The sequence below is a fragment of the Crocuta crocuta genome, unplaced genomic scaffold, assembly GCF_008692635.1.
Source record: "Crocuta crocuta isolate KB4526 unplaced genomic scaffold, BGI_CrCroc_1.0 scaffold16, whole genome shotgun sequence".
NCBI lineage: Eukaryota > Metazoa > Chordata > Mammalia > Carnivora > Hyaenidae > Crocuta > Crocuta crocuta.
Window position 1 is genome coordinate 14598373 of NW_027531893.1, and position 15548 is coordinate 14613920.

The window sequence follows — 15548 nt, forward strand, 5'->3', positions numbered from 1 at the left end:
GGTCATGATCTTGTGGTTGTGGGATTGAATCCCGTGTTGGGCTCTGCACTGAGCATGGAGCTTGCTTGGGATTCTCTCTCCCCCTCTCTCTCTGCCCCTCCTCCCTCCTCAAAATAAATACTAAAAAAATCATTTCAAAGGTTGGTTCTTTAAAAGAAAAAAAAAAGACAAAAGTAGACAATTGTCTAAGGTTCTCAAGATGACCCTTGGGTGGTCTGCAGAGCTCCTTCCTGCATCTGAGAGGCTGCCTCGGTTTTTCTTGTGTCCCCGTCCTGTGCTGCTGTCCCCTCAACTCTAAGCCTCAGCTTCTCTGTCTGAAAAATGGTTGTAACGCCAGCACCTGCGTTAGGCAGTTAAACAAGGAAGTGCAGGGAGAGGGCTTGGCCTGGGTCCTGCCGGACAGCGAATCCATGTAAACCAGAACTATGATTCCTTGATTCTGCATATCAAGTCACCTGCTCTTGGGATACAGTCTTTTCTCAGCTGTGGATTGATTTGTTAATGATTATTACATTTGCAACTGAACTTTAGGTCCGGTTACATTTCCACTCAATCCACTAAATTAACCTCTCAGAATTCTGTTGATAAAGTTAAGAATGATCTGAAGAGAAAAAAGTGTAATTTTTCATAACTCCATTATGGCCCCTGATGCTCTTATTCTGGTTTCTTTATTCTTGGGGGTCTTTGTTTATTTTATAAATCAGGGATTGGCTGGCAGCATATTGAAGGGAGGGAGCGGGGGGTGTCTGGGGGGGACTGAGTTGGTTAAGCGTCCCACTCTTGTTTTTGCCTCAGGTCGTGATCTCGGTGAGTTCAAGCCCTGCATCAGGCTCTGTGCTGACAGGATGGAGCCTACCTGGGATTCTCTCTTTCCCTCCCTCCCTCTCTTCCCCCCATGTCCCTCAAAAAAAATATACTTAAAAAAAGGAGTTGGGAAGAATATTTCCTATTTCTGGAAGGGAGGACTAGGTATCCTTGGTAAATGTGACCCAGAGACACCAGGCAATATATCGTGATAGGGATTTTCCTTTCAAAAACATAAAAAGTAGTGGGGCACCTGGGTGGCTCAGTCGGTTGAGCATTCAGCTCTTGATTTCAGCTCAGGTCATGATCCCAGGGTTGTGGGATAAAGCCCCACTTTGGGTTCTGTGCTGGACATTGAGCCTGCTTGAGATTCTCTCTTTGCCCCTATCCCCCAAATTAACACAGTAGCTCTTTAAAAAAATAAATAAAATAAAAAATAAGTAGAGATGAACCTGTATTGTTCACTGGCCTTCCTCCTTTCCTGTTCTCAAAGCCAGGTTTATTTAGAAAGGGATGTGACCTGGGATCTCCATTCTCTCATACTGAGTAGGTTTCTGGGTCCGTGGGCTCATCGATGAGGCTGACTGCATGACACAGTTGGATTTGGGGTTTCTGGAAGTACTAGTGAAGACGTGCAGCTGTGAGTGGGGCAAAGGGGGGGGTGAATTCAGGGGATGTCCAGGCTAAGGAACAAGGGGACCAGCTTTGCAGTGTTTATTTTTGAGAGAGACAGCGTGCAGGGGTGGGTGGTGCAGAGAGGGGGAGACACAGATTCTGAAACAGGCTTCAGGCTCTGAGCTGGCTGTCAGCACAGAGCCCGACATGGGGCTCGAACCCACGAACTGTGAAATTACAACCTGAGCCAAAGTCAGACGCTCAACCAACTGAGCCAGCCACCCAGGCGCCCCAGTTCTCCAAGTTTTTAAATTGTTTCCCTTTTGATGAGCCAAGCTGGTTTGCAGTCATTTCTCTCTTGTCGGTTTTTACCGTAATTGGAGAGCAGCCAAGCTGCTCCTGCAACTCTTTGCTCAGAAATGTCCTCCTGCAAATACTCCGTTTAATGGCTGATGAGTTCCGCTGTCCCCACAACACCAGGGCGCGAGCACAGTGCAGCCACGCCGGTCCTGGCTGGGACCGCCTTTCTGTGTCCAGTGACCCAGTCCTCGTTTCCGTCTTTGCTCGTCTGGCCTTGACGGTTCTTCGGCCAGCTTCTGTTGAGAACCCCTGGTGAGCTCCCCAGGAGGGCTGAGGCTTTCTCTGCAGCCCTCACGGTTGGCACCCTGGACCGTCCCCTGGGGGCGGTGGCTCTTCTAGCTGGACCTGCAAAACTCTTCCAGCCTGTGCCCTTTCTGGTCCCCGACGCGCTCCCTCATTTTTAGGTGTTTTTTACGACAGCACCCCCACTTCTCAGTCTGAGTCTTAGTCCTTTCGGATCGTCTTAAAAAAAAAAAAAAAGAAAAGAAAAGAAATCACAGATGTGGCAACTTACAACCAAAAGTGTTTGTTTCTCCTGGAGGCTGGACGTCTGGCCAGCCCGGTGAGGTGAGGCGACTTCTGCTTTTCACCCAGTGTGCAGGGTCTTCACGGGGCGGGGCCTCTCTCGGTCCGTTATCATGAGGCTTCTCCCTTGAGACCTCATCACCTCCCAAAGGCGAGGTTAGGATTTCAGTCTGTCTATCAATTTGGGGGTTGAGGGGAAGGGGGGACAGACATTCAGACTGTAGCACCTTTTCTGTGCTGGTTGACCTTTAATTCTACATGTGTTTTATTTTACTTTCTTTTAGAGAGCAGGTGAGAGGGGCACAGGGGGAGAGAGAGAATCTTAAGCAGGCTCAGAGGGGGACTCAACTCAGGGCTGAACTCCACAACCTCGGGATCATGACCTGAGCAGAAATCAAGAGTTAAGACTCAGACGCTTAACTGACTGAGCCACCCAGGGCCCCCTACACGTAGTTTAAATACCGTAAGTTACTGGTTTTTTGTGGTCACTAATCTAGTTTTACCCCCACCTTTTACCTTTTGTTACTTTTCAATGTGTACGCGTGCCTACACAGCGTNATCAGTCTGTCTATCAATTTGGGGGTTGAGGGGGAGGGGGGACAGACATTCAGACTGTAGCACCTTTTATGTGCTGGTTGACCTTTAATTCTACATGTGTTTTATTTTACTTTCTTTTAGAGAGCAGGTGAGAGGGGCACAGGGGGAGAGAGAGAATCTTAAGCAGGCTCAGAGGGGGACTCAACTCAGGGCTGAACTCCACAACCTCGGGATCATGACCTGAGCAGAAATCAAGAGTTAAGACTCAGACATTTAACTGACTGAGCCACCCAGGGCCCCCTACACGTAGTTTAAATACCGTAAGTTACTGGTTTTTTGTGGTCACTAATCTAGTTTTACCCCCACCTTTTACCTTTTGTTACTTTTCAATGTGTACGCGTGCCTACACAGCGTATACATATAGACATGTGTGTACAGTGTGTGCATATATACAGATGTGTGTACACAGCGTGTGTATTTATACACAGGTGTGTGCACAGTGTGTATATGTACACAGACGTGTGTGCACAGTGTGTGCATATATATACAGATGGGTGCATACATACAGATGTGTGCACATATACACATGTGTGCACGTATACACACGTGTGTATACAGCATGTGCATGTATACATACCTACATATTATATGTATAGTTTTTGTTTTCAACTGGGATCATTTTGTTTCTGTGTGTAACTTTTTTTTTTTTTTTTTAAGTGTAGTTCTGCTGTACATGCTGTTCTTGGTTTTTCTTTGACGGGGAAACTCTCTTGCCTTCATTTCACTGGGGGCAGGATTTTTGTTAATTTCTTTGGTACTTTACTGATCCCTTTGTCTGCTGGCTCTCTGCTGAGCTAGTAATATAGTTGTTGCCCTTTGAAAGTAAGGTGTCTTTATTCATTCTAAGAAATCCTGTCTTTATTTTTTAGCCCTTTTACTATGAAGGCCTGAAGTACAGTTTCTGTTTTGTTTTTGTGTGGGGCCTGCTTGGGGCATGTGTGTTTCTTGAACCTGTAGCTTGAGATCTATAGTTTGGAAAAACTTTGTTTTAGTTAAAAAAATTTTTTTTTCTTTAAAGTTTATTTACTTAGAAAGGGCGTGCATGCTTGCAAGCAAGGGAGGGGCAGAGAGAGAGGGAGAGAGAATTCCAAGCAGGCTCCACACTGTCCGTGCAGAGCCTGATGTGGGGCTTAAACTCACAAACTGAGAGATCATGACCTGAACCAAAACTGAGCGTCAGAATCTCAACCGACTGAGCCACCTGGGTGCCTCTAGTTCAGAAGAATTTTAGTTGCCATCCCTTCAAGTACTGCTTCTGCCCATTCCTTTTCTCTTCTTTTTCTCTGCCCATGCTGAGATCTCCCCTTCCTGCCCGTTGATGCCTTTCCCACTTTGCTGTTCTTCCCATGTGTTTTCCTCTCGTGTTTGAGTATGGATACTTGCTCTGCTTGTCTGTCTCCTGATCCCTTCCCATGACCTGTGAAGACAGGGTGCTCTTCGTCTGTTCCCTGCTCACCTCCCTCTGGCTCCACACAGCACCCGTGAACTTGGTGGGGAGAGCAGGGCCGGATTTCTCCCTCCCCCACACGCCTTCTCTCCAGAAGCTCCTCCTTCGGGCGCTGGCTGTCTGGGGGGCACTGGGAAGGGAAGTTGGCATCACTTCCCCAAGCGCCCTCAGTTCCGGCATCTGGCCTCATCGTCTGGATGTCTGGGCAGCTCCTCGTATGCTCTAGCTGAGTGTTAAGATTCTCTGCAGCGTTTCTTGGGCTTGGTAGAAACGCTCTTCGGCTGTAAGCTGCCATGGCCCCGAGAAAGTCTGAGCCAGTGATTCGAGTGTGTTCTGTATCCCCTCAACTGATGGCCGTCTGGGATTTATCTGCCAGGCACTCCCGGGGGCGGAACTACAAGGCAGAGTTTGCATCCTGCCGGCTGGAGGCTGTGCCCTTGGAGTTTGGGGACTATCACCCGCTGAAGCCCATAACTGTAAGTTTGGTCACGGGGCCCTAACCAATCCTCCTGTCCCATGAAATGACAAGCCGGGTTCTTGGGTCTTTCCCACTTGCCGGCCGTAGCTGCTTTTGCATGTTTCTATCGGCCACTTTGTTCCTGGGCCCCGCTTTTTGTGACGTTGACCTCACCCACGGTCATGTCCATTGTGCTCTTTCTCATATTTGTGAGGTTGTCACAAGTGGGGGATGCCTCTGTTCCTGATGTGGGGGTGTGAACAAAACCCCTTCTTAAGTTTGCGTGTGTCCCGAACAGCGTCTTCGTCCGTGTGAGTTACTTAACAAGCAGAGCGAAAAGCAGGCCAGTGATCTCGATGGCCCCTCTCTGCTGGGTTAGCACTGGTTCACCAGCAGGGGAGAGAAGCTGTATGGCTGTCATCACGGCCCGGGTGAGGGTGACAGACACATGCCTGAGAACGCCCAGAGGCCATTACATAAAGAAGGAGGTCACAGCTGGAGCATCTGCCCCCCAGGCCCCGGGCAGGCCCCGTGGGCTTGTGTAATCATGGCTGAGCCGCTGAAGAGTCGGATCCGATCTGATCTCAGGAACTCACTCTGTGGAAACAGACCAGCCGCAGTGGCTCTAGGCTTACATCCTGCAGCTTTCGTGAAAAGAGCAGGGAGATGGTCTTCTCAGGTGACGTGTCCCTCCCTGACCTGGTCTGGTGCCCGGGGAAGGGAACATGCTGACTGACTGGGTTGGGGTAGTGCCCACCCCCAGAGCTGGTAGCAGAGCCCTCCCACCCCACTCACCCAGGCCTGTAGGAGCTGAGAGTCACGGAAGGCCGCTTTCCCAAGGAAAACGTGGACTGCCGAGCCTGGGAGAAGGAGGGACGATGCCAGGCAGACAGAATGACAATTGTGCACCAATAGGAGCCCCTTCACCACATCATCCGGGGTTGGTGTCAGACCCTGCAGGTTTAGGGCAAGGTCTTCCATAAGACTGTCCATGCTTCAAACACCTACTGCAGGTTTGGGGAGACCCCAGGCCACCTGCACTTTGGATCAACTGGCTGCAATCCAGACCTCCCCTCAGGCTCGATAATGTGCTACAAGACTCAGGGAACTCACAGCAGCCCGGTACTTAACAGTTTTATATAAAGTATACAAATGAGGAGTAGCCAACTGAGAGGTAGAGTGAGGCCCAGGAATGTCCTGAAGGCAGACCTCTGAGCCTCTACCTGTGGCACTGGTGTGTCACCTCCTGGCGCATCGTGCGGCCGCTGGCCAGGAAGTTCCACAAAGTTCCACACTTTGTGTTGGCGTTTCATTATGCAGCGTGATGCAGTGATTCCCTGACCACGTGACTGGACCTGATCTCCAGCCTCCCTCCCTTGAGGTCAGGCTGATATCCCCTGGCTGTGTCACCGGGGTGGCCTTTCTCGTGACCAGCCCCCACACTGGTCCTGTTCATATTAAGTCAGGTGTGACTGAGGGGCACGTGAATGACAGACACTCCAAGGACGGGACCCTCCTTTCGCAGAACCAGGGACAAAGGCCAGTCCTTTCCTTCATTCTGTCCCATCCCATCCTCTCTGAAGACGGTTTTCTCTGCTTCCCTGTGGATGCGCCCAAAGTGTCCCTTACTTCCCCCGGCCCCTGGGTTTTCAGAGCTTCCTTGTTTAAGGAGAGTGGAGCCCAACCAGCCCTTCCGGATTTTCAGCAGAGACACTCTGGTTGGATCCTCTTGGCTCGTGGGTTCACTCCTGATCCGGTCATCTGGAGTCAGGAAAAGTTTGCGGCCAGTGGAACAAAAACATGGCTTCACACCCCCACACCACCTCCCCGCCCCCACCCCTGCCCCTCAGTGCTCACCGGGACATGGCATTCGGAAGTTCTTCGAACTTGTTAAGTTGCAGGTTCCGACGCAGTAGATCCAAGGTGGAGCTTGAGAGTCCATGTTTTTGATGGGCTCCCAGGTGATGTGGATGTGGCTTGCCTGGGGACCTGCTTTGGGAAAGAGGGCCCTATGAGGATGCAGTTCTGTCCGACCTTCTACCACCGAGTGGCCCTGGGTCTTCCTCACCCCAGCTTCACGCCTTCCCTTCCTCCGTAGCTGGGATTCTGAGTCCTCTCAGTTTGTCACAAAATGCAAGTTTCCCTGCCACAAAACGGTGGTCACTTCAGCTAAAGGAATGAGGGGAAAACGCATTTGAGTGGGTGTCTGGGAAGGGTCGTAGGAGGTTTTCAATTGACCCGCTCAGGTTTTCCCCACAGGTCATGGAGTCGAAGACCAAGAAAGTGAGCCGCAAAGGCAGTACTTCCTCCACGTCTTCCTCATCCTCCAGCTCCATGGTGGACCCGCTGAGCAGCGTGCTGGATGGGACCGACCCCCTCTCCATGTTCGCTGCCACGGCTGACCCTGCAGCCACGGTAACACGCCCCGCTGGTGGTCTGTGTCACGTGGGGGCGGGGCTGGCGGCTTTTCACCTTTTAGTTTAAAAAAAGTTTTTTTTTTAAACTTTTTTTTTAATATTTTTTTTATTTATTTCTAGGAGAGAGAGAGAGAGACAGCGTGAGCAGGGGAGGGTCAGAGAGAGAGGGAGTCACAGACTGAAACAGGCTCCAGGCTCTGAGCTGGCAGGCAGTCAGCACAGAGCCCGATGCGAGGCTCGAACCCACGAACCGCGAGATCATGACCTAAGCGAAAGTCGGACGTTGAACCGACTAAGCCACCCAGGCGCCCCCCAAAAAAAGTTTTTTTAATGTTTGTTCTTTTTTGAGAGACCGAGACAGAGCGTAAACAGGGGAGGGAGAGAGAGAGGGAGACACAGAATCTGAAGCAGGCTCTGTGGAGCCTGATGCAGGGCTTGAACTCCCGAACCATGAGATCATGACCTGAGCTGAGATGAAGAGTCAGATGTTTAACCAACTAAGCCACCCAGGTGCCCCTCCCTATACTTTGTGGGTTATTTTTTAAATTTTTAAAATTTTTATTTTTGGGGAGCAGGAGGCAGAGGGGGATGGGCAGAGAGAGAGAGAGACAGAATAGGAAGCAGGCTCCCGGCTCAGAGCTGTCAGCACAGAGCCCAACACAGGGCTCAAACTCCTGAATCGTGAGATCATGCCCTGAGCTGAAGTTGGACACTTAACCGACTGAGCCACCTCCAGGCGCCCCTGTACTTTGTTTTGAAAGATGAAAAGGATACTGCTGCTGAGACCCTGTCTGGCCTTTCCATAGGACAGCTCTAGAAAGAGACGAGACAGAGATGAGAACTCGGTCGTAGGATCGGACTTTGAGCCCTGGGCCAGCAAACGAGGAGAAATCCTTGCCCGCTACACGACCACAGAAAAGCTCTCTATCGTGAGTACCAGCGCACTCTGCTCCCTGGGCCGGCTTCGGATCTGGTAGGGACGTCTTTTTGTTATGATTCTGCCCCCAGTCGCATGTGTAGGATCTCCTCTCCACCCCCCGCCCCTCAAACAATTCTCTGACACCAGCTGGGTGTCTTGCTCCTCAACTCCGTTCAGACACGCAGATCCCCGGAGCTCGCGTCCATTGCCACAGGTGAGGTGCCTAGTCGCTCCACCTTCTCTCCCACCTCACACGCCCGTTGTGAGTTCATGTTGTCACCTGTGCTTCTGACCGTCTGGCTGTGCGTCAGACTCCCATGACCCCCTCCTTGGGTTCAGTTAATTTGCTAAGTGGCTCACAGAACTCAGGAAACCCGTTTACTCACGAGACTACAAGGATTTTAAAGGCTGCAAATCAAGATCCACTTGAAGAGAGACCGAGAGCAAGGTTCCAAGCAGAAGGCCTGTCCCCACGGGGTTTGGGGTCCTGTCGATGGCGTGCGGGTGTGTTCTGGCTCACCAGTCAGGAAGCTCTCCAAACCCACTTCTTTCTGTAAGGCTCTTATGGCTATTAAATAGATATGATTGATTAAATCATTGGTCATTGGTGATTGATTCAGTCTCCAGCTCCCTTTCCCCTCCCTGGAGGTCAGGTTTGGCTCTGAAAGTTCCAACCCTTCAGTCAAATGTTTTCTTCCCCTGGAAGCCAGTCTCCATCCTTAGGTGGGTCCAGAAGTTGCTTGATTAACACAGCCTCCTTTAGCACTCTTAGGAGTACTTAGGAAATTCCAAGCGGGGTAGGAGCTTCTGTACCAGGAACAGGGTCAAGACCTAATATGTAATTGCTTATAAGTCACAATATCACAGTTAATGTTGCCCCAACTCCTGGCCTCTGCAAGTTTCCCTCATCGTGTCCGTGTTAGTTGGGAGCAAATTTGCTGAGTGGCTTCTCAAAAAAAAATGTGTTTAGAATCCGGGATCTGGCACAGTTCAGAGAAAGAACTGGACCGGGGGAGCCCTGGTTCTGGGGAGGTTTGAGTCGAGAAGTGAGGAGCCTGACGCCCCGAAGAAGGTTTACTTCTTGCCGTGGCTCCAGTTTCCTCCCACGGCTGCAAGTTCACTAGGGGGCGACGTTGTTGGCTTGTGCCTGGAGACGAGGCCGACCCTGTGTGGGGCAGGTCGCTCACGCAATGGAAGGCTCTGAGCCGAGCCGACCGCGGAGAGTAGGGGAAATGCCTGGGTTACTGAGGACGGGACCCAGGAGCCTCTGACCGAAGCCCTCATTGATGACGTGATGACATGTGCCATGGTGACTGGCCTCTCTTGGCACTGAGAGGAAGTCCAGAGGAGGGTGGCTCAGGGCTGGTGTGGCAGCTCCAGGGTCATTAGGGGTCGGGCTCTTCTTGTCCTGCTGCCCTGCTGTGTTCAGGGTCACCTCACGTCCAAGTTGTTGGAGGAGGAAAAGGGAAAGTGGGATGCACCCTCGCTCATATGAGGACCCCCTCCCAGCATTCCCTCCACACACCCAGCCACATTTGTCGTGAAGGTCGTCACGGGCCATACGCAGGGGGAAGAAACACTGGGAAATGGGACACGTGTGCCCATTAGAAATCGGGGCTGTGAGTTGGGGGGGTGCACTCAGTGGGCAACCAGGAAGGCTCTGCGGTGATGCCTCTCCTCCCCGCTCACCTCTCTCACTAGGTGAACTGCGTGCAGGCACAGTTTCCTGGGCCAGCAGTTTGGTTCTGATTTTCTGAATGCACGGAGTTAGTTTAGAGCACTGATTTTTCCAGCCAGGAGTAATCTTCCCCCCCAGCGGACACGGGCAATTTCTGGAGGCATTTTTGGTTGTCGGACTGTGGAGGCGTTGCTGGCATCGAGTGGGTGGAGAGCAGCTAACAGCCTCCAGTGCACAGGACCGTCCCCCGCAACCGCGTTTCCCTGCGCGTCGTGTCGGCAGTGCCCAGGCTGTGAAGCCCAGGGAGTGAGCTGACTGCTACCTCCCCACGCCGTCGTCCTCAACGCTGTTGTCAGCTCGCTTTGAGTGTCGTGAACCAAGTAGAAATTTGAACCTTCAGTAGTTTCTAGTGAGCTGTGTTTACCTCCTTTGATGAAATACTTGTTTTTCACTTGGGTAAGTAAACAGCTTTGCTGGAAAATAACGGGTCGTGTTGCCTTAGTGTTACTTGAACCATTGTCTTACAAGGTTTTTTTGGTCACAGGAACGATTAGGTTTTTAAAAATTCTAACAAATTGTTGTTTGCCTCTGCAGAATCTGTTTATGGGATCTGAAAAAGGTGAGTTTTTTTTGTTGTTACTCTTGATGGGGAATTCTTCTGTTACCCTTAGTATCATTTTACAAAGGAAAGAAGTTTGTGCTATCCAATCTGGTGTTGAATTCCACTGAAGCTGTTACTTCCTAGATTGTGTACACATTTAGCAGAATCGAAATACATATTCATGTAATGAATGGAGGAAAAAAGACCAAAGAAGCTAAAAAGTAAAACATGAGCTCACTGTTTGATTTTAGCCAGAACAGTTGTGTCCACTCCGAGTGCCCTTCCCAGCAGCTGTGGAATGGTTAAAATTCTCCTCTTTAGGGATCCTTCATTTCGCTTTAAGTCCTCTCCTGTCCTGTGGGAGAAGGCAGACAGGATGGGGGTGGGAGCCACAGTCTTACCGGCCACCGGTCCCTGAACGTGGCAACATGGCAGCGCTCAGTGTCTTCCACCCGGACACACAGTCAGAAGCTCTCGACCCGCGGGCCTCAAACTAGCCTGTGCAGCATGGTCATCTGGGCAACTTGTAGAGAAATACAGGCCCCTGGGGCCCACCCAACTTGTTGAATTTTTCTTGAGGAATGGGACCCAGGAATTGGGGCTTTTTTTGTTTGTTTGTTTGTTTGAAGCTCCCAGGCGACTCTGAAGTAACTGATGCAGCTCAGCTACCACCAGGTGCAGGCGAGCATAGTGTGGTTTATATGCAAATCACAGGTGTGTCAGCTGAGACTCTCCCCATTCCCTGCAGTTGGGGGCAGCAGCTGCGTAATCAAGAGACTGGGAGCACCTTGGCATGGCCATAACTTTGACCCCAAACTGTGGAAAAAGTAAATCCCACTCTTGCGTAGAGATGAGAAAGATGGACAAGATTGCTTGCTAGTGAGAATGTAGAGCAACAGGAATGCTCAGGCTGCCCATGGGATATAAAGTGATAAAACCAGTGTGTAAAGCACTTTGGTGTTATCTGTTAAAATTGAAGTTGGGCCAACCCTTTGACCCAGCAGTTCTACTACTAGGATATACTCCAGATCAGAAATTAGCAAACTATGTCTTGGAGGGCAGATCTGGTCCCCTATTTAAGTTTGGAAATAAAGTTTTACTGGAACATACTCATGCCAGTTTGTTTACATATTGTCTGTGGCTGCTATTGTGCTGTAATGGCAGAGTTGAGTTGTGACAGAGACCATGTGACTGACAAACCTAAAATGTTTATGAAGTTTATGTATTTAGTTTATAAATGTTTATTTTGAGAGACCGTGAGCATGAGTATGAGTAAGTGGGGGAGGGTCAGAGAGAGAGGGAAAAAGAGAATCCCAGGCAGGCTCTGTGCTTACAGCACAGAGCCTGACATGGGACTCAGTCTGATGAATTGTGAGATCATGACCTGAGCCAATGTCCAGAGTCTGATGCTTAACTGACTGAGCCACGCAGGCACCCGATGAACCTAAAATATTGGTATCTTGCCCTTTATAAAACTGTTTTTCGAACTCTACCCAAATCCATGCGTTTAAAAAAAAATTTTTTTTGAGACAGACGGAATATGGGTGGGGGAGGGGCGGAAAGAGAGGGAGTCACAGAATCTGAAGCAGGCTCTAGGCTCTGAGCTGTCCGCACAGAGCCTGACGTGGAGCCCGAACTCCTGAACTGTGAGATCATTACCTGAGCCAAATTCAGATCCTCAAGTGACTGAGCCACCTAGACACCCCCATGTTTTTCTTAAAGCATGGTTCAAGGGCCAGCTGCATTAGTAAGGCAGAGTCTCAGGCCCTGCCAGACCTACTAAAAATCAGTCTGTGCATGTTAACTTACCTGGAGGTGATTCCTATAAAAGTTTGAGAAGTGCTGCCTTGAAGAAATGTAAGCAGCAGGAAACAACCCCAGCACCCATCAACAGTAGAATAAGAAATACATTGTGCCGTATTTACACAGTAGAAAGTAACAAATAGGGAGACAGTTCTGTGCACCAACATGGGTAAAATTCATGAACTAGAGATAATGACGAATGAAAGAAGTAAGACAGTGTATGAGCCAGGTGGTGGCTACAAAGGTTTATGATGATCTGTTAAAATGTACAAATGTGCACTTTCTGTACTTATTTCAAAATAAGGAAAGAGGAAATGAGGTCAAACAAACAAACATAGTACTGGGAAACTTAAGTAGTTGTTTTTTTAGTAATTAAGTAACTGCACCTTGTTCTCAGCTGCTCCCAGACACATCTGTGAGTTCACACCAGATCTAAGAAGCTGGTGCCTTAAAAGAACAAACTTTCATTCCTGAGAGTGAGTTGGGTGGGTGGGAGCAGGGGACCTCAGAGCTAGAACAGAAGCCCCTTTCAGATGGGGACAGGGTTGTGAGATGAGAGGCCCTGGAGAGCCAGCTGGCCCACGCCCTCCGTCCCTTCATCTCTGACAGGTGCTGGGAGGAGGCGTGGCCAGCCCTGTTTGCTGAAGAGCGGGCTTTGAAGCCCTGGAGCTGGGCAGACAGGGACATGGTTGTTATCAGAGTGCGACAGCCCTGCCCTGAGCTCGAGCCTGAGAGGGCCTTTTGTTGGTGGAAAACAATTACATGATGGGTTTTTGGCGTCCTTTTCTGAACTGCTTTTCTTCAGCAAGTGAGTGATGCAGGGAAATGTTTGTAATACCGAATGGAAGGGAACCATGGAGGCTGGCCCACCCACCTGGCCCATTTTGCTTTTAAGCAAAAACGTTTCTAGTGGAACTTTGGTTGTGTAAGGACGTTGTTTTCAAAATCTTGGAGTTGTCTGTAATGAAATTGCTCCCTAGCCTCTTTATTCAGGATGAAAGTGTAGAGTGAAAGATGCCTTCCCTGGGGAGCGTTGGTGTCTGAGAAAGCCACTTGTGTGACATGAATCCATTCTGTTTAGGGAAAGGGACCGTCACGTCCGCCATGTCGGAGAAGGTCCGGACCAGGCTGGAGGAGCTGGATGATTTTGAGGAGGTGAGCAAGTCATTTGCTGAGCGCAGGGAGGAAGGGCTTGTGCGCCTTCTGCAAGTGAGGTTCGTCATGGTGACTGCTCTTTGATTAGTTCCCAAGCCACCCATTGTGCTCATTCCTCCCAAGGCACCAGCTGATCGAGGAAAGGTACCAGTCGTGCAGTGGGTTGCACTCACAGGAGCTGCCTTGGGCTGGTTTTCGGAAGGCGTCCTGTCACTGTGATGCCTGAGCAAACCCGGGTCGACAGCATCTAACGTAAAGGCCAGCGGGAGCCGTCTCCCAGGGAAGCCACCTCGCATGGGATCAGGATCATACCTTGTGCAGAGGCTGCACACGGCTGCTCTGCTGGCTTGCTGTGGCCCCCAGGGTCTTTCAAAAAAAATATATGCTTTTAAAAAACATGACTCATTTGCCAACTCTTAAAAATGGGTAAGTTTCACATATAAATCAGCTTTTTTTTTCTTTAAATTCCACCTGATAATTTTGAGTCCGCTTTCCTGCATTTAACCAGGGCGTGCGCTGTCCGGGTTACACAGTCCTCCTTGTCCAGAGTCACTCACGGACACTACTAGCCTGGCCCCCAGAGGCCAGTGGGTTTGCATCCTCTGGAATAACGTTTAGAGAGACAGCATAACATCATGAGTAACACAGATTCTGGAGCCAGACCAGACTCTCTGCGTTTGAATCTCAGCTCTACCATTTGACACTTCTGTGATTTGGGACAAGGTGCTTAACAGCTTTGTGCCTCTGTTTACTTCCCTGTAGAATGGGGATGCTGCATAGTACCTGCCTCTTAGGATTGTAAGTTAACATATATGAAGTGCTTAGACCAACAGCCAGCACGTGGTGTGCGCTCTGCACATGTTACTTGGTGTCACCACCAGCTTAACCCGAGTCTAGAGGCTGTAGCTTCACTGCTTATTAGCAGAGTGCCTTGGGCGTTCCCCTTCCCTATATCTGCTTCCCTGACTATAACATGGCGATGAAGAACATAGATGTGTGGGCCAAACGGTGATGATTTGAAATCCCCAAAGGCCCATGTGATGGCCGTTGCCGTTGCTGTGTCCCGTATCTTGGCCCTCGGTTCAGGGTCCTTCCAGCTCTGAGACCAGAGCTGTTGGGTGCCCAGCAAAGTCTGTGAGTCCACCATCTTCCTTCCTAGTTCAGAAAGGACACGATTTGAATTCAGGTGCCCGGGAGCCCGGATCTGCATGTCCTCAGCCAACCTTGGTGCGTACGAATGGAATTGCTGAGCATTTTAACCAAAGCTCTTCAATCCGAATGTCACTTGGGCTGGTTTAAGTTGCAAATGGGGACTCTGATGAAGGATAGGAGGGCCATTACCCTGAACCCAAGGGCACAGCAGCCTGGAACCAAGAGCTGAAGAATCACCCAGACACCTCCCGGCTGCCCTCTGCCCCTCTCTGTTCTGTGCAGCCTCTTGTAGCTGACTCTGGTTCTCTGTTTTCTCCCCTGCAGATGGATTTTCTTGCTTCTCCCCACTCATAGCAGCAGATGGCTGCCCCATGGCTTCTAGGCACACGTTTATTGGTCAGGGCAAGGCTAGGTTACGCTGCCATAACAAGTGAACCTCCATAGCTCCATGGCTTAATGTAACACAAGTTTATTTCTTCCTCACGTTACTCCTCCAGTGACCATGACAGACACACCACCGTCTTGTGATGCTGCCGTTACAACAGCTGGCTTCCAGGCTCATCACAGCAGAGCCAAAAAAGGGTCGCTTTTCACTGCCTCAGCCCAGAAGGGACACGTGCTGCTGTGCTCATGGCCCATTCACCCAGATAGGTCACGGGGCTCCTCCTAGTACAGAGGGATAAGGAGGACCCTGTCTTGCAGTTTAAGTGACCAGTTGGGATCAGTCCAAATCTCATGAACGTTCTGCGTGTATTTGTTTAGAAAGAGTTTTTCCCTTTGGATTCCAGCGAAGACTGATAGAAAAGAGAATTTGGTTCCTGGTCTCATGTGGGTTAGCATGACGCTCACTCCTGTGAACTTTGTAAATAGCATCTTAACAGTAGCTGAGGATTAGTGACCAGGTGCCACGTGCCAAAGGCTATGCTAAGTCTTTATGTTACTTTTTATTTCATCCCTGGGATGATCTTCTCCCAGAGCTTTTTTGTTTTTTGTTTTTTAATACTGTAGTGGTTTTTTT

General features: G+C 50.0%; 1 protein-coding gene across 5 annotated transcripts in view; it reads left to right on the forward strand.

The window, feature by feature from the left end:
* The window catches only part of VPS35L (VPS35 endosomal protein sorting factor like), a 118752-nt gene that overhangs the window by 7594 nt on the left and 95610 nt on the right, over positions 1–15548 (forward strand). For all 5 annotated transcript variants that reach the window (XM_077773226.1, XM_077773228.1, XM_077773230.1 and 2 more), the window contains exons 2-6: positions 4725–4824; positions 7065–7220; positions 8029–8151; positions 10414–10438; positions 13305–13378. In XM_077773226.1, the coding sequence (XP_077629352.1) occupies positions 4725–4824; positions 7065–7220; positions 8029–8151; positions 10414–10438; positions 13305–13378 (478 nt within the window). The remainder of the gene's footprint in view (positions 1–4724; positions 4825–7064; positions 7221–8028; positions 8152–10413; positions 10439–13304; positions 13379–15548) is intronic.